The 22,789-nt window shown below is 33.4% G+C and overlaps 11 protein-coding genes across 11 annotated transcripts; 4 read left to right on the top strand and 7 right to left on the bottom strand. All coding sequences in view use genetic code 12, as the record gives it.

Annotated features, from left to right (window-relative positions):
• Positions 1 to 606: 606 nt before the first annotated feature.
• Positions 607 to 1,524, bottom strand: J8A68_003040 (uncharacterized protein; the record flags this gene model as incomplete). Its single annotated transcript, XM_049406853.1, has 1 exon — positions 607 to 1,524. One exon carries the CDS (start codon positions 1,522 to 1,524, stop codon positions 607 to 609), a length of 918 nt encoding a protein of 305 aa, XP_049263620.1.
• A 529-nt stretch (positions 1,525 to 2,053) lies between these two features.
• On the top strand, positions 2,054 to 4,211 carry RRN3 (rDNA-binding RNA polymerase I transcriptional factor; the record flags this gene model as incomplete). Its single annotated transcript, XM_049406854.1, has 2 exons — positions 2,054 to 2,272; positions 2,352 to 4,211. 2 exons carry the CDS (start codon positions 2,054 to 2,056, stop codon positions 4,209 to 4,211), a joined length of 2,079 nt encoding a protein of 692 aa, XP_049263621.1.
• Positions 4,212 to 5,425: 1,214 nt separating this feature from the next.
• On the bottom strand, positions 5,426 to 6,211 carry J8A68_003042 (uncharacterized protein; the record flags this gene model as incomplete). Its single annotated transcript, XM_049406855.1, has 1 exon — positions 5,426 to 6,211. The coding sequence occupies one exon, from the start codon at positions 6,209 to 6,211 to the stop codon at positions 5,426 to 5,428; it is 786 nt and encodes a 261-aa protein (XP_049263622.1).
• Positions 6,212 to 9,075: 2,864 nt separating this feature from the next.
• Positions 9,076 to 9,963, top strand: J8A68_003043 (uncharacterized protein; the record flags this gene model as incomplete). Its single annotated transcript, XM_049406856.1, has 1 exon — positions 9,076 to 9,963. The coding sequence occupies one exon, from the start codon at positions 9,076 to 9,078 to the stop codon at positions 9,961 to 9,963; it is 888 nt and encodes a 295-aa protein (XP_049263623.1).
• A 235-nt stretch (positions 9,964 to 10,198) lies between these two features.
• On the bottom strand, positions 10,199 to 11,377 carry J8A68_003044 (uncharacterized protein; the record flags this gene model as incomplete). The annotated part of the gene is made up of 1 exon (XM_049406857.1): positions 10,199 to 11,377. One exon carries the CDS (start codon positions 11,375 to 11,377, stop codon positions 10,199 to 10,201), a length of 1,179 nt encoding a protein of 392 aa, XP_049263624.1.
• A 531-nt stretch (positions 11,378 to 11,908) lies between these two features.
• On the bottom strand, positions 11,909 to 13,087 carry J8A68_003045 (uncharacterized protein; the record flags this gene model as incomplete). The annotated part of the gene is made up of 1 exon (XM_049406859.1): positions 11,909 to 13,087. One exon carries the CDS (start codon positions 13,085 to 13,087, stop codon positions 11,909 to 11,911), a length of 1,179 nt encoding a protein of 392 aa, XP_049263625.1.
• Positions 13,088 to 13,890: 803 nt separating this feature from the next.
• On the bottom strand, positions 13,891 to 14,786 carry J8A68_003046 (uncharacterized protein; the record flags this gene model as incomplete). Its single annotated transcript, XM_049406860.1, has 2 exons — positions 13,891 to 14,381; positions 14,435 to 14,786. 2 exons carry the CDS (start codon positions 14,784 to 14,786, stop codon positions 13,891 to 13,893), a joined length of 843 nt encoding a protein of 280 aa, XP_049263626.1.
• Positions 14,787 to 15,232: 446 nt separating this feature from the next.
• Positions 15,233 to 17,107, bottom strand: MPP10 (rRNA-processing protein; the record flags this gene model as incomplete). The annotated part of the gene is made up of 1 exon (XM_049406861.1): positions 15,233 to 17,107. One exon carries the CDS (start codon positions 17,105 to 17,107, stop codon positions 15,233 to 15,235), a length of 1,875 nt encoding a protein of 624 aa, XP_049263627.1.
• Positions 17,108 to 17,295: 188 nt separating this feature from the next.
• J8A68_003048 (uncharacterized protein) lies at positions 17,296 to 18,009 on the top strand (the record flags this gene model as incomplete). Its single annotated transcript, XM_049406862.1, has 1 exon — positions 17,296 to 18,009. The coding sequence occupies one exon, from the start codon at positions 17,296 to 17,298 to the stop codon at positions 18,007 to 18,009; it is 714 nt and encodes a 237-aa protein (XP_049263628.1).
• A 1,107-nt stretch (positions 18,010 to 19,116) lies between these two features.
• Positions 19,117 to 19,722, top strand: J8A68_003049 (uncharacterized protein; the record flags this gene model as incomplete). The annotated part of the gene is made up of 1 exon (XM_049406863.1): positions 19,117 to 19,722. One exon carries the CDS (start codon positions 19,117 to 19,119, stop codon positions 19,720 to 19,722), a length of 606 nt encoding a protein of 201 aa, XP_049263629.1.
• Positions 19,723 to 19,870: 148 nt separating this feature from the next.
• On the bottom strand, positions 19,871 to 22,450 carry EMC9 (Emc9p; the record flags this gene model as incomplete). The annotated part of the gene is made up of 1 exon (XM_049406864.1): positions 19,871 to 22,450. One exon carries the CDS (start codon positions 22,448 to 22,450, stop codon positions 19,871 to 19,873), a length of 2,580 nt encoding a protein of 859 aa, XP_049263630.1.
• Between the last annotated feature and the right edge of the window lie 339 nt (positions 22,451 to 22,789).

The raw sequence follows: 22,789 nt of genomic DNA on the forward strand, positions 1-22,789 counted from the left end.
TTGATATCACACCAATATGCAGGAAGCATGAGATTCAGTGGACTAGAAAGATAAGAGGTAGACAGAGTTTATTATATGCAGGACGTACAAAATCCTTGAGATATATAAACAGGCCGGATTTCCCTGGGTTTCACGAATTATGCGGGAAGGAGGAATTAACTATGTTTAACTACAATTAACCATATTAACTATCATTAGTCATAATTAACTACACTTCTCCGTCATAAGATCGTACTGCCAAAACCTCAACCCCTTCACAACTTATTTTTTTAGGTAGCGTAGTGTAAATAGTACTGAATATATTTCCACTTCGTTACAGTGACGACATTTTTGGGTGTTGGTGATGCGCGTTTTGTGATTATAATTTTTTGCGTATCAGGTTGCGAAAAAAAAATTCCGGTTTATCATACAAGTTGTCAGAGCCAGTAGTGGTGTGGTACCACCAGTGTATCTCAGCTTTTTGTTGCATTAATGCATGCTATATCTATTACTTAGTACTCAGTTTTAATGTAACAGTGTAGATTAATCGAATCATCGCGAGAAGTAAAAAAAATAAATAGTATATTTAGTCAGAGCTAATTATTATAGCTATAAATTTTCTAATCACTATTTCAATTGCAGATGGTCTACTTCATAAGCCATCATCATCTTGAGAGGATATGCCTTAAGTCTCTCCAATAATGTAAGTTGTTCCGTTATAAAACCCAATTGAGCTGCTTGTAATTTGGAAAGTGTACCGTTAGCGACGGATGAATTCTCTCTTGTGGATTGATTAAATGATGCCAATTTATTTGATAAATGTACAATTGAATTATTGATTTGAATCCTTACTTGCATTGATTCTTGTGTGGGTATTTCGGGTTTTGATTCTTCCAAGAATTTGAGGATTCTTGACATTCTATCAACCAATTGATTTAAAGTATTGGCGAGTTCTCGTGTATGTTTAGCAACTGATGAATTTTCAAGAATTGAATCATCCTGCTTTGAGGTTGTGAAGTACTTTTTGTGTTTGGTGATTGTTGTCGTGGCTATGTTTTCCGTTTCTGTTGAATCAATTATTGTTCTGATTGGATGGAAATCTTCACAGGAATACGATTGGAAAACCTGTGTTTTTCCGTGTTCATAGTTTTTAATGTCATTGGGTTTGAACACAATATAGAATAAACTCCCAACGTAGTCAATTTCAAAGGCAGTCAAAGCTTGTTGAATTTGTTGTAAAACTATAATAGTGGAAGTATCAGCAATTTCATCAGAATTGGTTGAATCTTTAATTTGATAAAATCCTAAAACGTAGCTGTTGGGTGAAACAGCTTTGAATTGAATATATCTCTTGTATAAGTATTCTAAATCGATATTGGTAGATGTTTTCACAATTTCAAATGATCCAGTAATAGTCGCCTGTTCATTTTCTACATATCCTAAGAAAATACCAACTATCTCAGCACGTGATATTGATCTGATTATACTATCAGATATGTTGAATAGTATAGACGAGTGTAATTGAATTAGATTGATTGCTGACATGACATTGAAGGGGAACGAAAGATATCCAATTAAAGAAAACTGTGGAGGTGAAATTAAAATTAATCTGTGGTTTTAGATTTGTAGAAAATTAGTTTTATAAGAATGCGACATTTTTTACTTTCAATTTTAATAGGGATTATATGGGTAGTTTATTTAAATTGTCTGGGGGGTCCCTGTGGTAAAGAAAGCTCCTTCAAACGTTTTCAAACAGCTAGGTATCCTCCCTGTTCTTGCATGAGTAGCGATAGTACGATTGGTTTCCTTATGGGGGAAGTCGAGGGATGGCTCTTCGCACCCCTCCCCCTGGTTCACATTGCAATTTATTTTTGACGACATTTTGTATATTTTTTATTTTACTTTTTTTGGCATCTCAGCTTCTGCAGGTTCTTCTTGTCTTAATAAAAAAAAAATTTTTTTTTCAATTTCTATTTGCTTTCTTTCTTTCTTCTTTCTTCTACTTACACCCCCCAAGTCAGTTTCCTATCAAAGGATCGAGAATATATTTAAAGTAACATATAAGAATATGATAATGTCACTACACGACCCTATAATGAGAAAACGAGGATTACCAACTACCAATCATAATGAAACTACTGGTGGAGTAGTGAATAAAAAATTACGATCTAATGATAATAAGATGATCACCATAAAAGGAGAATTTAACAACACTAGTACTAATGACGATGATGGCTTTTCAGAAAAGATGTTTACAGCATACGTCAAATCTGCTTTGATGTCTTTGGAAAAGGTATGTTTCATTTTTTGTGCTTTTCGAATGGGAAATATCTTTGAATGTGATTTTTTACTAACTTTTATCAATCAAATAGAACGATCCATTACAAATCAATACTTTAACTGATAAAATCAATTTACCATATGGAAATCCAGATGCCATATCTCTTCTGCATTTTACTATTGTCCTTAAAGGACTTATATCAAATGTATCTAGATTAGATAATAAACCATGTCATAATTTAATATTTGCTATTCTTCGATATAAATGGTTAGATATTAAAGATTGTATTGAAGAATCATCATATTCAACTTTTGTTGATTTATATTCTCATTTCTTGACGGTATTGGTTTCAACTTTACCAAAGTATTTACAAGAAGTTACCAATAAAATTATTGGAGAATTTGATTCATTTAATCATCAAGATGAATCTTTAATAATTAATCATCATAATATTTTACATAAAATTATTAGATATGTTCCAACTTGTATTAATTCTATTCCACAAACTTTACAAAAGAATTTTCCTCATCATATATCTTCTTCAACTAAAGAATTAACTGATTATGTGAATAATTTAATTAGAATCATTGGTTATTGTCCTGAATTACAATTTGGTATTTGGCAATTAATAATAGAATGTTGTATAAAATTAGATGTTGAACTTCAAAATGAATTAGATGATTTAGACGATGATGAAATTGAAGAATTAATCAATGGAAAAGATGATGACGAAGAACTTTTGGTGAATGATGATGATGATACTAGCAAACCACAGGATAAAGAAGACGATGCAAGTGACTCTGAAGATGAAGATGCGGGAGAAGATGAGGATGAATTAATGGATGGCGAAGTTCAATACATGGTTGATCCATCAAATACTACTGCCAGCATTAAGGTATTACTGTCAAAATTAGACAATATTATACAAGCATTATTACTCAATACCGAAAACTCATTCAGTGAAGAAGAATTAAATAATGGTAATGGAGTAAGTTTATACAATACCATCACTTCCCTTTTCAAAAGTCATATTTTACCTACTCATTTCACAAAGTCAATTCAATTTGTTTTATTCCATATTTCACAATATCATCCAGAATTGACTGATTCATTCTTAGTAGTTCTCATTGATGTTGCATTCAACCCTAATGAAATTTTAGAAAAGAGATTAAAAGCAATGCAATATTTATCTTCATACATTGCTAGAGGTAAGAATCTTTCCCGTCATCAAGTTGTATTCATTGTGAGCTATCTCATTGGATGGTTAGATAAATATATCATTGAAAGAGAATCAGAAATTGCCGACATTGAATCTAATAAGAATGCCCTTAATTCAGTCAACAATAAACAAGTTGGAGGTATGGAAAGATTTAAATTATTTTATGCAACTTTCCAAGCATTGATTTATATCTTTTGTTTCAGACATACATTACTTTATAAATCAAACAATGAACAATCTTTACACACAAATAAAACCACAAGTGATTCTGAATGGGAATGTGATTTGGATAAATTCTTCCAACGTGTCATAATTGCAAAATTTAATCCGTTGAAATATTGTGATGAAACTGTGGTTTATATCTTTGCAAAATTAGCAACCAAATTAAATGTATGTTATTGTTATTCGATTATTGAACACAATAAAAGAGAAAGAATGTTACAAACTAATGGATCTATGGCTATGCCTTCGGCTGTTGGTAATTTTAAACAAAAACAAGAATTTTTGGATTTGGAAGCATATTTCCCATTTGATCCTTTGGTATTACCAATGAGTAAAAAAATCATTAGTAAAAATTATGTGGAATGGGCTGATGTTAATCCAGGAGAAGAAGATGATGATGAGGATAGCGCAAGTGGAAGTCATATTGAAGATGATGACGAGGATGATGATAGTGAAAGTGATAGTGATTCTGAAAGTGATGATGATGATGTGGATGAAGATGAAGATTAGGGTTGTGGCAAAAAGACTTTGTTCGATTTTTTTTAATTTAGGGTTATAGGATATTTATTTCATTAGTGTAATAAAAAGGTTATACATATATTTAATATTCTCTTATAATTTGTAAAAGATAGCATAAAGCGATTGCTATTTTAACAAAGCTTCTTGTCCGTAAGAATTCTTTTGAAAAAAAACAGTAAATGGTTGCAAAAAAGGAACTGATTCCAACGAGGATCGAACTCGTGACCTTCTCTGAGTGAGAGAGACGTCATACCGCTAGACCATGGAACCAAATTTCCAAAATTTTGAGACCACGTGACCTTACATGTGGTGAGATTTTGGGGCACGTGACCATTTTTTAAAAGAGCAGATACTTCATGTGGACACATGGAAGAAACCAATAGGATACTGTTGAGTATTTAGAATGTTCGCCTCATTCCACCCATATATTTTTAGGGGGGATACTGGGCTTTTTTATGATATTATTTAAGTTTTAATTATTGATCATTTTTTTGCAACAATTCTGTGAAATTTTTTTGCAGCCATTGGTTTTTTGATAGCCAACAAGTGTAATATTTACTAAGACATAATACTAAACTGAGTAATAATTAGAAACAATCCCTAAGCATTCCTTAAAGGATGTCTTAGTNGTTTTTTGATAGCCAACAAGTGTAATATTTACTAAGACATAATACTAAACTGAGTAATAATTAGAAACAATCCCTAAGCATTCCTTAAAGGATGTCTTAGTTCAATGGAATATGTAAAATCAAGTTTGGATCCGATAAATAGGGAGATAATCAGAGAGAAAGACTCACTTGATATGCTTAAAGTATCAAGATAAATTCGGATACACAATGAGATCTCCCATTGAAACTATTATTATTGCCACAAACGGTATTCAATTCTCTATAATCTATCAAAACTATAAAGAAGAAATTTTGGTGTGAACATTATAAAAACGAAAAATTGAAAACCCATAAAAGAATGAATAAATTTGCATTTGACAACCGAATAACCAAAAACTTCCAATTAAAACGATGATTCCAAAACCAATACATTATGCCTTCAGTATAAACAATGCCAGTTGCAAGTTATGACGAAATAAAAATTCAATATAAAAAAAAAGAAAACCCATGGAAAATTATAATCACAAATAAATACAAAAATAATAAAAAACCACAAACCGAAACTTAAAATACTAGCTCACCCACATACTCAAAGCCCTAATAATCGGCAATGATAACTTCAAATTCAACTTGAACACAGATAGAATCAATGGAAGCATCGTACAACTTGAAGAAGGTACCAGCAGAACATTCCCAGAATACGATTTGTTCACCAAGTGCCAACAACCAATCGTCATCACGCTTAACAACTGACCAACCACAATTATAAAGAGCATTTGGTTGTGGGATGTCATCGAATTGGAATTGATGATTGGAAACAATTTCACCAATTCTACCTTGTTCATCCTTAATAACACCATCATGAAGATGGAAGATTAAGTCACCAGTGTCTTCACTATGGTGGAAGAATCCTTTGGAATCAGTATGGAAATCACTTCCACTTTGGGCATCTGGTTCTGGGAGGTAGAGGTATGGCGGGTCAACATCATCGAGTGGGTATTCAGCTTGACCATCAGATTCTTCAGTGACAACAGCAAATGGTAAATGAGCGGTCGTATGAGTTGGAGGAGGTGGAGGAGGAGGAGGAGGTGGTGGTGGGGCTGGAGTTGTGGAAGTGCTACATGGAACCATAACTGTGTCAGTTACAATATGGATGGTGGTGACAGTTCCAACATGGCCATTGTTCCCAGCGTCACCTCTTTTATGATTACCACCATACTTTCTGACGTGTAATTCGAATTTGTCATTACTACTAAGGAGGACATCTTCACCAGCCTCGAAGCAAGGATTTGGCTTCTTGTGTGGCCAAGTATCTGGAATTACAGCAGCTTGGACAGCAGTTAATAAGGCTAAAGTAATACCAGCGGTAGTAGAAAACTTCATGATTGTTTTGTTTGTTCAGTTGATGTGAGATCTATAAGAGAGAAACTTGAGGAATAGAAATTTGAGATAAGGATTCAATCAAAGGAAAACTTCATCAGTATTTATACTTGTTTCCAAGGCGGGATTTAATATCCTTTGGTTCTTTTTTTGCAACGAACTTCATGTACACCCCCTTGATGTAAGGAACGCCGTGATATTTACATAAGCCTATGGAATTGGCAAGTGGTTACCTTGTGGGGGGAGTGGGCTTGATCAACAGATTTATTTTTTGGGGAATATTTTATTTTTCAATTTTTCTGTCTTGGCCTTTTTTTTTTTGCAGCCAAAGTTTATTTTTTGTTAACTAAGGAACTATAATTCAGAATATTGTTTCCCTCCAAATAATTCCTGGATGTATTATAATCAACTTTAGCTACATGATAATAGAGACTAAAAGATAGACAAAAAAGATTGATAAGCTTATTTCTGCTTTGTGATTCATTCTGTTGTCTAGGAGGAATAAAGAGCTCCTTCTTCTCTACCTTTGGAAAAGCTAAATTTGTAACTGAATCAATGATTACATACATAACTCAAGCTTAAACTGGACATTGACATTTTGATTATAAATTAGCTCAATGAATTTCTTGGCAATTAATATATGCAACTTTAGAATTTTACTGGTTATTAATCCCAACAAACCGACACGTAAATAATACCCAATTACATTATTTTTTTAACAAATTAATTAATATGAATAATAATCATTGGTTGCAAAACTTTTTTCTTGTCAACCTGAACTATTTATAAACAATGAACATGTAAGGTTTTAGGGAACTGCAGTGAGTGCCTGGATTCTGAGGCAAATTTCATGTTATTTGGTTGACGGATTCCTTAATCCCCACATTCTCTAGATGTTCCCCTATTTCAAATACTCCCTGAGGTAATCGAAGCGTCTAAAAGGGGTGCAAATGCTCCTCGTGCCCCCCACATGCTTCATAAGGAACCATGCATAGAGCGAATGCTCAACTAAACTAAATTAATAAATCCCAAAGCATACCTGCCAACAAAAAGGTGTCAATCAGATTAATTAACCGAATTTCTAAAATATATCCGAAATCAATGCAATGAAAAAAAAAGGCTCGGCATAAGTTAGAGAGACTTTTGGACTTGCTTAAACTATTTCACTCTTGCAACGATTTAATTTTTTTTACAACACATTCTTTTTTTTACAACCAATTTTCTGGGTAAAGGAAAACAATGGATCTTAAAACAATTTGAATCTGATATAAAAAAATAAGCGACTTTCTTATGCAGTCACAACATAGGTAACGCGTAGTTTCAATAAAGAACCGAAAGCATGAAGAACAAGGTTATTGGTATTCCTGTAAAGCTGTTCCAAAGCCTCGTTTTCTCCTGAAGGCAAATTACCATTCAATGAAACTAGTGGGACAGAGGGACATGTTTGCATTTTATTCGGCAGGATCTATATTCTCCTCAAATTTGCTTAACATTTGACCGGTAGCGAAAGCTTGGATATTTGGTAGATGTAAAAGCGTGGGTAATTGAAGTACATCTCTTCACTACCATTGGTTACTCATCAAGAACCAAGTAGGTAGGGAAATGAACGGAATTGCGCGAATCTGAGAATGAGCAAAAGTAAAATTATTTTTTTTTGCAACCATTTTGTCAGACCAATCAAATCTTTTGTTTGAACTGCAAGGGGTAAACTCTGAAAATATTCTCCTTACAAATATCAATTTCAAATTAGATCTCGATTCGGGGTATTTCATTCTATGCACTTAGAGTTGATCCGAGAATTGGTTAAGCGCATAAATATTTTTCGATCCTGTCCTCCCCACAAAATTCTAGAAGTTCTAAATTTAGATTGTCATTCAGATTATAATTTGAAATTATTTCAATATAATTAAAAGATAATGGATCCAAAGAAATTTGAAGCAAATTATGTTTCCAAGCACACCAAATAAACCGTTGCAAAAAGATACCTAAGTAAGCCCAAGGCTAAGCCAACATCTCTCGAGGCTTTTCAAACTTTCGAAATGATTTACAGAATTGTTCAGTTTATGTCAATCTCAAGAACGGACAGCAAACCCCTTTGAAGAATTGATTTTATAATCATCTTAGAACATTCACTCTTCTTTGGAACTTGCATCATTTTTTTCGAAATGCGATAGATCGTCCCATGTGGTCTTTCAGTTATTCCCTAGATGTTCATACTCCAATAATTTGAAATCAAGGCGATGATGATATTTTTTTGCAGCCAACGGTATACAAGTTGAACAATGTAAAAAATAAGGTGACATCGTTGTACAATCATGCTATTATTAGCGAGAGTGAAGATAAAGAGGAGAATATTGGTCATCCTTGGATAGAACCAATCAGCTAATGAATATCAGATGATCTGGTCTGGGTACTATTTCTCTCTTTCATTTTTTTATGAAAAATTGCAAAAAGCGACCGAGTTATTATAAACACAAAAGTTTGAGTGTAGCAGATCAATGAATAAGAATCTAAAGGGAATCCCTAGATGGTCAAACCCTCCCCTTTCGATATGATCCTTGCTATATTTCAAGATGTGTTATTAGGTAATTACGTAGTATCCCATGAATTGATAATTTATTAATATCTTTTTTTCCTCCTTGTCATTCAAACGTCAAACGTTTGCTGCAAAGATAAAGGGATGAAATGGAACAGTATTTACAATTTCACGGAGGAATAAAAGTTGGTCATAGAACAGAACAGAATCCCCATTTCCCGTAACCTCCAGGATCATATATAACTCTCTAATATATATATAAATATAAATAAGCCCTCAGAATCTTCTATTGTTGTCGTTCTAAGAAAAGAGCCACCTTCAAAGATCAACCATGAAGATTTCAAAATTTTCAGTTTTTACAACATTTTGCTCTTTCGTTAACGCACTCCCTTCGCCACCAACCAATTGGTGGACTTTAGTTCCCGACAATGGGTTAAGAGTTGACAATGGTCTCAGAATTAATGCCACTTGTTTCAGAACTGTTGTCTGGGACTTTGACCTGGAGATTGCCATAGTCATTGCCCGTTATGATGACCTGAAATTACAGGCCATTCAATGCACTGGACAATCTAGCGGTACTAGTCTGATTAGAGTTGCCCAAGGAGATACTGCAACTCAACATGAGGTTGGTCAAGTTAATGCTGCCGATCAAATTGATGACGGTCAAGTTAATGCTGCTAGTCAAATCAGTGATGGTCAAGTTAATGCTGCCAGTCAAATTAGTGATGGTCAAGTCAACAGTGGTGCTGCCAATCAAATCAGCGATGGTCAAGTGAACAGCGGAACTGCTAGTCAAATTAGTGATGGTCAAGTGAACAGTGGTGCTGCCAGTCAAATTAGTGATGGTCAAGTCAACGGTGGCAATTCCGGATCCGGAACATCCTCTGCTACTATTGGTAGCATTTGCGTTGATGACAATTCATTAAGAATTGCTTTAAAAAATGGAACCATTGTTGATGAACAAGGAAGAATCGGTTCCATTGTTGCCAACCACCAATTCCAATTCGATGGACCACCTCCTCAAGCAGGTACTATATATGCCGGTAATTGGAATCTCTATAACTACGACGGGTCCGGTCATTATTTATTGAGTCTTGGGTCTCAATTTATATTTTATGCTTGCTCAGGTGGTGATTTCAACAACCTTTATGATGTTGCTATTACTGATCAATGCTTCCCAGTTATTTTCAGGGCTTACGCAGTCAATGGTAATTGTTGAAGGAACTAATTTCGCCAATCATTGATTGATTGGTTTGACATTTTCTTTGATGACATTTTGTTAATATTATGGGTTCGATACCCATTTCTTTACTTTAATAAACACGATTCAAAAATTAATATCCATGCAAAGTACAATGACACGTTCTCTAAAGTGACAATTAAAACTTAATTAATTATTATATTTCATTCTCTCCTATAAACTACTCTATAATATTCTATAAGGTTTGCTACAATTAAACGATTTGATTTAGGAATTTTGCAACTAAATTAAACCCAAACTTATTTTCAAAATCTCCATTGACAGCCCTCTTTCCACCGCGACAACTTAAATAATCCAAACTTTCAACATATACCAATCCAGCATGAATCCCACCCTTTTCAACATGATATTGCACTTTCCCATTCTTGTTAATAATATGATAGAAATCTTCAACTCCATCTCTCAATACTTCTCTTTCACCAACAAGGATAAGTGTCTTACCATTATTGATAGGTTCTACTTCTGCCCAATGGGTGTCAAAGTCGGTATTTGTGAATGTTAAATAGTCATTAATCAATTCCTCATCGTTTTCTCCAAGATAGAAATTTCCCAAAGAAACATCGTGTTTGGAGACCAAATCTCCTAATGTATTTATCCCATGTCTAGGTGGAAGTTTTGGTAATGTGCAAGGTTCGGGCCATGGAGAAATTAGGATTAATGAACTGGGTTGAGGCAATGATTCAAGAGGAAAACTTAATGGGAATTGAGGGAAATGTGAAAAATGAGTTCTTGTTTCTTGAGGATATGCTAAACATCTCGCTACTGTCAAGGCTAAATGAGAACCTGCAGAATCACCAATTAAATGAATACTATCATATCCACTTTGAACCAAATTATAATATGTCGTTAAAGTTTCATGAATTTGTGTAGGATATACATGATCAAACATAGTCAATGAATAATCAACCACTAAGATTGAAAGCTTTTCGCTGGTCGTATTATCTAAAGCATAGTGTAATGCAGATATGAAACTAAATTGAGAATCAAACATATTGAATAAATATCCTCCACCATGTAAATATACTAAAACCTTACCCTTTTCTTTCAAGGTATCATTATCTGCTTGATGAACCCAATAACTATGATCATCAAATTCTTTACCAAAATTGCGTAGTTGGGATATCATTGGGTTTGATCTAAACTTCTTGATAACCTTTTCAATAGGTTCGTAAGTCACTATTCTCATATCATTTTTATTATAGTTACCTATTACATGAGCTTCAACGGATAATAATATGTTCTTGTATAATGAATTTTCAAACTCTTGATTGGTATTGGAATAGATTGTTCCAACAGTATAATACTGCAATACAGTTTTTAGGACTACAGGAGGAAGTCCTGCTAATTTAAATAAGAAACTCGGGGATATCATTAAAGTTCTTGGCACTGTAATTCTGTTTAAAAATATGTCAAAACGGTGGGAAAATCCCAACCTATAAATATAAAATTCACATCTATCGTTTCTTTTTAAATTACGGAGGGTCTAAGGAGAAATTTTGAGGTTCGGTCGGTAATTTATGCCTTCCGGGCGAAGTATTTTTTTTTTCAAAAATTGGTTAGCAAGATTAGAACGGAAATATGACTTCCCCAGCTTGAATAGTTTGCAGCTGTTGCTTTTAACAAGCTTAAGGAATACGGACCGGAATACTTACAGTAAGCTGGAGTGTCAATCCGCGCAACCCACTATAACGATATCAAAGTTTACCAATGAATTGACAAGGCTTGATAACCAATGACATTAGAAAAAAATATTGCGTCGTATCCGGGCCATTAGGATACGACAGCACTCTCCGTCAAAATATGCTGGATGCTGATAGCAACCAGAAGGCGCGGGGATGTTCCAGAAGATACACTACAGAAGAGTGATTAAACACGAATGAATTAGAGACTACAAACATATTACTTACACTACTTGCTCCAAGAAACGGGCAACAAGATTGATCCCATATTTGCCTTCGAAATCACCTTCAACTGCACGTTTCCCACCCTCTTCAGACATATAATCTAAAGTCTCGATATATACTGCTGCGGCATGAATTCCTCCCTTTTCGGTATGATAGGAAACATTGTCAGCCTTGTTGATGATCTTATAGAAGTCGTCAATACCATCCCTTAACACTTCCCTTTCACCCACAAACATTAACGTTTTCCCGTTAGTAATAGCTTCTACTTCGGCCCAGTGGTCAGAATAATTAGTGTTTGTGAAGGTAAGGAAATTGTTGATTAATGCCCTATCAGCGTCACCGACAAAGAAATCACCCATAGTACTTGTTTCAGATCCCAAATCACCGGTACAATCGGCGCCATGTCTTACCGGCATTTGTACGTTAGCACAAGGCTCAACCCAAGGAGAATCTAAAGATAAAGATCTTGGGTGAGGTAAAGTCTCAAGTGAAACATTAAGTGGGAATTTAGGGAAGTGACTAAACTGTTCCCTGGTTTCTTGAGGGTATGCAATCGATCTTGCAACTGAAAGTGATAAATGAGCACCGCATGAATCTCCAACTAAATGAATATTCTTATAGCCAGACTTAACCAATTTGTTGTAGACATTCAAAGCTTCCCATAATTGAGTTGGATACTCATGGTCAAACATAGATAAAGAATAATCTACAACCATAATGGAGAGCTTGTTCCTTGTTTCCTCGTTGACAGCATAATGTAAGCAAACCGGGAATAAAAATTGAGATTCGGACATATTCAACATATATCCTCCTCCATGGAAATAAATCAACACATCGCTCTTGTTGTCACTGGTTTCATCTTCTTCGATTTGGTGAATCCAATAACTATGTTCATCAAATCTTTTACCGAAATTATTCAATTTGGCTGCAATTGGATGAGATTTAAATTTAAATAAATTCTTTTCAAATGGTGCATAAAGAATTTGTCTTGCTTCTTCCTTGGTTACATCTCTTGAGACATGATGAATAACAGCTAAATGAACATTCTTATAAAGTGAATCATGAAATTCTTCATTAGTACGCGAATAAACAGTTCCTACTGTATAGTATTGTATAATGGATTTAATGATAACCCAAGGAACCAGACTTAATTTCCATACAGTGCTGAGAGGAGCCATTCTTGTTTCAATGATATTTTATGCTTTTTCCTTTAAAGATTGAATGCTGACTAGCCACTATATATAATTCAGACGGATAAATTTGGCACTCCAAAAGTTTTTCCTACAGGTTGGTTAATGTGGGGTGGAACACCAAAAATGTTAAATCAAAACGCTATTCTAAAAAAAAGGGGATACTTACAACCCTTTTGCTCATTACCCCAAGAAGGCTTTGGCATTCTAAGAGGCGGAATCTTAATGCCTTTCTAAGTTGTTTACTTTTCCGTAGCTTCATTGTTTAAAATTTGAGGGGTTGCGCGTCATACAATAAACGAAAAACTTAATTGAATCATGAAGTGCTTGGAGCACACACAACACATATTACCATATGTAATTGCTCATAGAGTTTGAGTTCAAAGAATTCAAACAGACATGCTTTATATAATCTCCGGTTGAAAACAAATTTTAGATCTCGTGAATCCTCGTAAATTGCCCAATTTGGATTTGTTCATTATCTCTCTTTCAACAATGGGACTAAGAAATATTTATGAATATTTATAGAAAATTTAACCATGTTCTAAACTGTCTACAAGAAGCTTTCTATCTCACAAAATTCAACTTCAACAGGTACTAATGAAGCAAACAAAGGACTGGTGAAGTATAGTGTAAACAAAAATATTGTCAAAAAATGGTTGCAAAAAAATCTCCCCTAATTATCATACATCAGTTCCAAAAACTGAGCAATTAGATTTATCCTATATTTACCTTCAAATTCACCATTGACAGCATCTTTTCCCCAAAAGCTAAACACATAATCTAACGGTTCAATATAAGCACCAGCAGCATGGATTCCTCCCTTTTCTGTATAATAGGAAACCCTTATTCTTATTGATAATTGAATAGAAGTCATCAATGCTATCTCTCAAATATTCTCTTTCACCCACAATCATCAAGGTTCTTCCATTAGTAATGGCTTCCACATTTTCCCAATGATCATCATAGTTCGTATTTGCAAAATTGAGGAAATTATTAATCAAATATTTGTCGGCATTACCTACAAACGTATCACCTTTGATAGTATTTGGAGGTCCTGTATCACCAGTACAATCAACACCGTGTCTACTAGGAAACAGAACGGGTGTACAAGGACTAATCCAAGGAGAATCTAAAGATAAAGATCTTGGCTGAGGTAAACCTTCAATTGGAAAATCAATGGGGAATTTTGGAAAGTGACCAAATTGTTCCCTGGTTTCTTTAGGATATGCAATTGCTCGGGCGACAGAAAGTGCTAAATGACCACCACATGAATCACCAACTAAATGAATATTTTTATATCCTGATGCAACTAAATTGTTATATGTTTTCAACGTCTCCCTAATTGAGTTGGATATGTATGACCAAACAAAGTTAAAGAATAATCCACTACCAAAATAGAAAGGCTCTTTCTAGTATGTTCACTCATCGCATAGTATAGACAAGCTGGGAATACAAATTGAGTTTCTACTATATTTATCATATATCCACCTCCATGAAGGTAGACTAAAACATCACTCTTTTCCTCATTATAATCATCATCCGGTACTTGGTGGATCCAAATACTATGCTCATCAAATTTCTTACAAAAATTATTCAATTTGGCTGCAATTGGATGATTCTTGAATCGCTTAATAATTTTATTCAAAGGTTTATAGACAAGTAATCTAGTTTCATCTTTGGACATATCTTTGGATATATAACAAACCACCGAGAAATATACATTCTTAAAAAGTGAATTCTGAAATTCTTGATTGGTACGTGAATATACAGTTCCAATAGTGTAATATTCCACAATGGCTTTAAGGATAATGTAGGGGAGCTGAATTAGTTTTATTAAAACGTTAGTTAGGCCCATTTCTGTCTAATCCAAAAGCATAGTAGGCTTTGGAAGGGGTGACCCAATGCATTGGTATTTATAAGCCTAGGCGGAAAAGATTGTTCGGTTTAAGGTGGGGTAGGATTTTACCAAGCCCAGAAACGTGAAACCTTAATTTTCATATGCGACTCTTACAAAGCTAAGATCGCAGATCTTACTGTCAGTAAATTAGTGAACTTCTATAAAATACATGTTTTATTTCCTCGTATCTAAATTTTTGCTAATAACTAACTATACATCGACAACTAATTGTCTTACAATTTAAAATTGGAGGAGTTTTGTTGAGAAACAGACTTCACCAATTTACCCTTAACATCTGTTCTTTCACCCTTTTTGCCAATAACAGTAATATTCTTTGCTTTAGACAAAGTATCAATGACTTCACTAGTTCTTTGTTTCTTATTTTCGTTAACTGGAGTTTGCATTTGTTTTTGACGCTTATATTCTTCTCTATCTCTGAAATCCTTAGCCTTCTTCCTCTTATTTGCTCTTCTCAATCTTTGTTTCTCTTCTCTATTTAGTTCATCTTTAGAATAAGATAAACCTGACTTTAATTGAACTTGAGATTTCCCTCTTACACCATCACCACGAACTGCATCATCACCGATTTTGTAAATTTCTTGAGGAGCCAACGTAGTTTCAGTTGAAACATGCAATGGTTGTGCATCTTCCATACTAATAGATGGAGCGGATGCGTCTGTGACTTTAATCTCGAGAGTCTTGAGTGAATGTGGTTTAGGTACGAAGTGAGCAGAACATAATGCATCTAATTTATGAGTGATATTTGTGAATAATTCAGTGATTTCATCATGTTGTTTCTTGATTTCTTCATTTATTTCTTCTTGTTGGCCATCGACTTGATTGAATTCATCTTCATAAAGTTCAGCTAAAGATTTGGATGATTTTTGTTCAGAAACTTCAGCTCTTTGTCTGTTGTGGAATTTAGAAATATCTGTTATTATACGTTTTGGTAAATCATTAAAATCATCATTCTTAATTCTTTTACGAATCAAATCTTCCAAAGTCTCAGTAACTTCTTGTGTTATTATAGGTACTGGTTTGGCAGTACGGTCGAAATCCAACTCTTGTTCTTCCAATAAAGAATCTTTAGGTCTTTGAATAGCCGTTGTCTCTCCCTTCATAGTCCATTTTTTATCAGCAATCAATTCAGCTTCCAATTTAGAAATTTCCGCTTGAATAGCTCTTTGTTGCTTTTCAAATGATGACATATTTTCAATTGGTTTTTCGTCTTGCTTGACTTCATCTTCATCTGCAAATAAATCCAACATGGCTGATCCAACAGCTTTATCGTATTCTTCTTCTCCGAATTCACCTTCATCAAAATCTTCTTCATCCGATTCTTGGTCTTGTGCTTTCTTGCTGGCAACTTCGCTAGTTTTGAACTTACCTGGTTTATCATAGAAATCATCATAATATTCCATGTCTTCTTCTTCATCTTCATCTTCATCACTTAAATTTGCGAAATAGTCGATTTCTTCTTCGTCTTCAGCATCAGGTTGATCGTCTTCTAAAGCTACAATTTGTTTATTAAATTCGTCAATGTCAAAGAATCCATCATTTAATCCAAATGCATCTTTCTTGTGTTCATTCTCAGTATCGGATCCAACTTCAGTTTCCCCATCTTCTTGTTCATTTTCATGTAATGTTCTGGCTTCATCTTCGTCATCTTCCAAATCCGACACTTCTTCTTGTTCTTCTTCATCAAAGGCTTCGCTATCATCGCCTTCGCCACGTTCTTCAAGCTCATCGCTATGATCTTCTTCACTACTTAAGCCTTCATCAATCTCATCTTGTTCCTCTTCAACCTCATCTTCATCTTCCTCATCTTGTTCTTCAAAACCTCCATACTTTTCTTTCAAAGTTGGGATCTTTTCAGAAAGTAACGATCGTCCAACCCCTTCCAACACCATTTTTGTTTGTCCAAAGACTTGCGACGAGTCTAATCCATCTACATAAATCTCATCAAGTACAGAATAATCTTTTGCAATTGGATCCAAAAAAGATTTTGCTAGTATATTGAATATGTTTTCTGATTCGGCATCTTTTTGGAATAATTTGAATATATCCTGAGGTCTTTCCTGTAAGGCTTCCAATACTTCTTGAGTCATTATTAACTTGTGTTGGATTTGATACCTTCTATGTCTGTCTAAGATTAAGATGAGATGAGCTTTTTTGATCAATCAGAATTTCTAAATTTTTTTTTTCTGGTTGCGATGATGTTACTCGTGCGACAAAATAATTTAGTGTGGGACAAATGTTTTGGAAAGTGTACACTGTTGGATTATCAACCGTTTCAATGCTGATGAACAAAGTACTTAGACATCCTCTTCTTGAGAGCCCAGTAGCTTATTTGAAGGGCTACAATAAACAATCAAATGACTTATATGCAACAAAATATTACGATACAACTCAGTTGAAGCTCAATCCATTTGCACAAGCATTGACCAGTGTTAAACGAATACCTGGTCCTGAAAGAGTATTACCTACTGGGAACTTACTAAAGTTAACCGTTGAAAAGAATCCACAATCAACAGGGCCTAGGGATAAATATTGGCTTTTCCCTATTTTAGATTCCAATATTAAGTCAGAAAGATTCACTCCATTGAGATATTTGATTAATAATAAAAAGTATATGATTTCCTTGTCATTGGAATTCCCCGTACAAGCTGACTACTTGACTCCAAAGGACTTTATTGAAAAAAACAAAGGGAAATCTAGAGGTTCCACAGTTTGGCAACCAGGTTGGATGGAATCGATGGAAAAATTGTATGTGGATAGAATCAATGAACTTATGAAAGATATTGATACCAATATTAAAGAAGGAAGCCATGGTATTTTGTTAAAGGATTTAGGCGAAAATGAAGTTCAAATTGATGGACTGGTTGTTTTGATTGATAAGAAGTTTATCTTTGGTGATGAAATACCATCATGGGATCAACTCTTTCTAGAATTTGCTAAATATCCTGAACTTACCAAGACGCTTATTAATTTGGCAGATTATAAACTGTGAATTAGGATACTTCCATAAGCTAAAGGCGAATCCAAATGGCAACGAAACGACTTGCTTTTGAAGGTGCTACAAAAAAAAGAACAGATTTGCAGAAATGTCCCGAAAAAAAAGTTCTATGGAGAATTCATGCTATTAAGAATGTAAACCCATTGAGATTCAAATAGTGATGACTATCATCATATTAGATTAACATTGAGTTCAGGGAAAGTTCACATCTTTAATAAAAAGGTGATGAATGAAAGAGAGCCCAGATTGTCAACTTGTACCCCAGGATCTTGATAAAACTGCCATGGTAAGCATGTTTCGCTTGATATAACTTCCATGCATATCTGTAGTTAAAGATGATACAAGCTAAAAGAGAATTAAATTAGAAGTGTATTAGCCAGTCAAGTATACTGCAGAAAGAGTTGAGAGACCTACGAGATTATGTAGTAGTTATATTAACAGAGAATAATTTCGGATGAGAATCAAACTTTCCATATAACGTCACATGTAACCAATATGATTACTTGCGTCAATGAAATATAGTACATACATATTTGATGTTTCTTCAGAGTCATAGTAGTGTTTTAAATCGCTGGATCTATTTACTTGATTCAGGGTCTCTTTTTTTGCAACCATTTATTCTACTAAATTCTAATGAACTAAAATGAAGTCCTCTTTACCAAAAAAAGAGAATCAGACAATTGAAACGGGTCGTAGAGTCATCTGGTGAGTTTATAGCGTCAAGACTATGTAGAAGCATTAGCAATAGGAAACGTTATCCATTGATTGAACGGCTGTTAACAACTTAAGTTGCAAATCAATTTAATTAAGTAAAAGGAAAAAATCTTTTTTCTTATTAAAATCAAGATCTGAAATTTTTCAAAAAAAAAAATTGAAACAATTTATAGCAAGGGGGTTATGTTTTATTGGCCAAATTTTAATGAAAGTATAAACTTATTATCCTTCTTATTAGAACTCAACCCACAATCGCTTTTTTTGCATAGACATATTTAGACAGACAGAAGGAGAGAGAGAGAGCTAATGATATTCGTACGAAATTACACAACGAGAACATTTAATTCTCCAGTCCTATCATCAATACTGGAACCATTCAGAAAAGCCATGGCAAGAGTAAGTCAACAAGCAATGATTCTTACTTCGGCGTCCCAAATATCCAAATCGGAGAAAGAATTACATGGAATGACACTTGGTTCAGTATGTTCCTTAGCCGTATATCCTAATCCATTATTACAATTTAATTTGCATTTACCTTCATATACATCAGCAGAATTACATAGGAATGAATACCTTGCGATTCATCTATTACCACCTACTTCCAGATCAGTACGTTTGAGTCGAATATTCGCCAAAGGTGTCAAAAAAGATAAATCAGGTAAAGTACTAGATACAACCAAGGAAGAATTGAAAGATGGTCGAGTATTTCATGAAATGACAACTCCATTTGCAAATCTTAAATTAGGTCAAGATTATCATTTACATAATATAAATCAAGATCTTCAAATACCAGTATTAAATGATGTTGAAGAAATATTTATTTGTAAAACAAGAAATAATTTCCCAGTTGATCATCATGAAATTTGGGTGGTGAATGTTATTGATATTTTAACTAATAAAACTTATGTAAATGATTATACTGATAAATCAGGTGGAATACTTTATTTTAATAGAGGATTTCATAAACTTGGGGATACACTAAGAGAGAATTAGAATTTATAGTTGTAAATAGAGGCAGGTAAGCATAGATCAAATATCTTGTTAATAAATTTTGTATTTGGTGGAATTTTTCGCAACCTATTCTTGATACTGTCTACTTTGTTAAACTATCCATATTTACATATACAAATTGATTGTCATTTTATTGTTGAATTTCCTCAGAAGAAGGATGAAGTAAATTGTCACATTCACGTTTTAAAAGTTCAGTTTCATGAATAACCCTTGGTAAAATAGTTTCAAACTTTTCATTTATCTTTTTAATCCTCTTGGAAAATTTCAGTAAAATTTCATTCTTTTTCATATTTCTTAAATCATTATTTAAATTCTTAATTTCTTCAGTTTTACTATTTTGTTTATTTACCAACTTTGAATATTTTGTAGTAATTGAATTAAATTCAGATTTAATTTGTTTTAATTCCAATTTAGACTTCTTAATTCTTTCTTCATATTCTTGATATTCTTCCTCTAATTCTTCAACTTGTTTCAATTGTTCGGATTCCTTTTGAACAAATTCTTGAGATAATTCATCTTCTTGATTAGTCAATGATTCAATTTCTTGATTCAAACTTGCAATCTCTGATTCCAATTGAATAACTGAATGCTTTAATCCCTTAATCTTACCAAATACTCGATTATCACTACCTTGTTTATTATCATTATATTTAGAAATCTTATTCTTAATAATCTCAATTGAATTTTTCAATTCAGTTAATTTCTTATTTTCTTCCCGTTTGAATTTTTTGAATTTACTTTTTAAATTATTTAATCTTGTCATGGTTGATCCAACTGAAATTTGTAAGGTAGTTAATGAAGATGTCTCTCTTAATGATTTATTAATAATTTGATCATTATCAGAATTAATCGTACTTAAAACAATATGATTAATTAATTTCCCATTGTATATCATATCAACTTCATATTGAAATAATCCAGTTAATCCATAAATAATTAAAAAGGTTTCTTCTTCATGTTCAATAAATTTAAAATATGACCAATTAACATTATTCAATCTAATTTCAACATTATCTAAATCCATTGATCCAGCTTTACTCAAAACTTTTAATACAACTTTTGAAGAATCAATCAAAATCGCAGACATTACAATAGAAAGATCACTAGTCTTGCTGGAGGAGCTATTAAATTCACCACCTTCATTTTTACATCTGGTAGATTCTCCATTAAATAGATTCGGATTTCGTAAAATCGCCTTAAATGCTGCAAGAATTGACCAAAATGGTTGAATAATGATTGTATTCTCAATTGTTGTTGCATTTGGTGAGATTGTGGTTGTAGTTAAAGAAGTGGAAGTTGCTGAACTGGTGGATAAAGTAGTTGTAGTAGTAGTTTTCATCGGAACAGATGTGGGTGAATTTGCGCCGGTTGCTGAAGCAGTTGCTGCTGTCGTTGCAGCTGCTGTTGCAGCCGTTGTTGCTGGTGTAGCTGCCGGGGCTCTTCTGTTTGGAGTAGATACATATGGTTGCGGTTGTTGTTGTCCAAGATTAAAATTTGAAATTGATGAAGTTCTTAGTCTATTCTTTAATACTTTTAATTTACTATTAAATGGTGATATAATAAAATTTTCGAAATTTTTCAATGCAATTGTATTATTATTTTTATTAATACTTTTCCATAAATCAAATTTATTAATCAATGAATCATTCAATTCAATATTTAATAATTTATTATCATCAACATTAATTGAAATATCATCGGATAAATTGGGTATTGAATTTTGTGAAATAGCTGATTTTTTGGCAAAGATTGCTTGATTTATAACATGAATTGATAATAATAAATAAATTTTAATGCTTAATGTATGGAAATTAAAATTATTGATATATGCAATAGTTGGGAAATTCTCCATAAATTTAAATGAAACATTTAACCAATTTAATAGATAATTAATATAATTAATAATTATAAAACAAAATATCGCATTAATAAAACTATTACTGAATATTCTATTCTTATCATCATATTGAATCTTAGTTGTGATTTTCTTGGAAGAAATTGAATTAATATAATTAATTGATGAAGATCCAATTAATTCACTTGAAACAATTGCTTTGGAAAGGATAATAAAATAATTCAAATAACTCTTCTTACGAATTATACTTGTTAATGTATAAAATAAACTTATATCAACCACTAACATCTTCATAAATGATACACCCAAAGATTTGAAATTAGTTAAAACTCGTTGATTATCTTGTAAAAAGAAGTTTATCAAGAATTTCCCACCCATAAAATTAGATCCCAAGATAATATAAGTTATCAATAATGCAAGGGAAATACTTAATGGAAGGGAAAGCATAATAAATACCACAGCAAGAATATCACGTAAACTGGATGAAGTTGGGAAAATGGAACTTGGAGAAACAGAAGAACCATAATGGTGATGATGGTGATGGTGGTGATGGTAGTGTTGCTCTTGTTGTGATTGTTCAGAAGTTGTCATCTTTGAATCTACCTTACGTGCCAGAGTCTTTTCAAGAATATCTTGATTAGTATAGACATTGTTACCGGTTGCGCCATTCATAGTTTTGTTGTTGTTGTTGTTGTTAATTGTATGGTGGTGGTGGAGGTGGATGTGCAGTTCTTGATCAGGAGAGGGTGACTTTTGGGTTGGTTGGGGATGTTGCAAACCAGTGCTTGACAATGAGCGATACTGTTGATGAGGTTGATTTATTGATGAATTCAAAGTCGGCTTTGTATGTTGCATTTCATGCCTCTTCTCGCTAGTAATCAAAACTCGTCTTTATTTCTGAACAAATATGTTTCAAACCAAAGAAATGTATGACTATTTCAATGTCTTCTTTCTTTGTATAGAAAATTTTTTAAACAAAAAGCTCCGAGGCAAATAATCCAATTACGGCTATTGATTATCGATAGTTGTATTGGAAGATGACGGGTGAAAGGAATGTATGATCTTTTTGTTGAAGCGTGTTGTATGTTCCTATTGGGAGGTAGGTTTTAAGCAAGGCTGTAGTGACTGATTTATGTTAAGTTGCTATTTGTCTTTTGGGGTTTCGGAATAAAAAAATTGAAGTCCAGAATTATG

Source organism: Hemisphaericaspora subhashii (assembly GCF_019202705.1).
Source record: "Hemisphaericaspora subhashii strain CBS 10753 chromosome Unknown scaffold45, whole genome shotgun sequence".
Taxonomy (NCBI): Eukaryota; Fungi; Ascomycota; class Pichiomycetes; order Serinales; family Debaryomycetaceae; genus Hemisphaericaspora; species Hemisphaericaspora subhashii.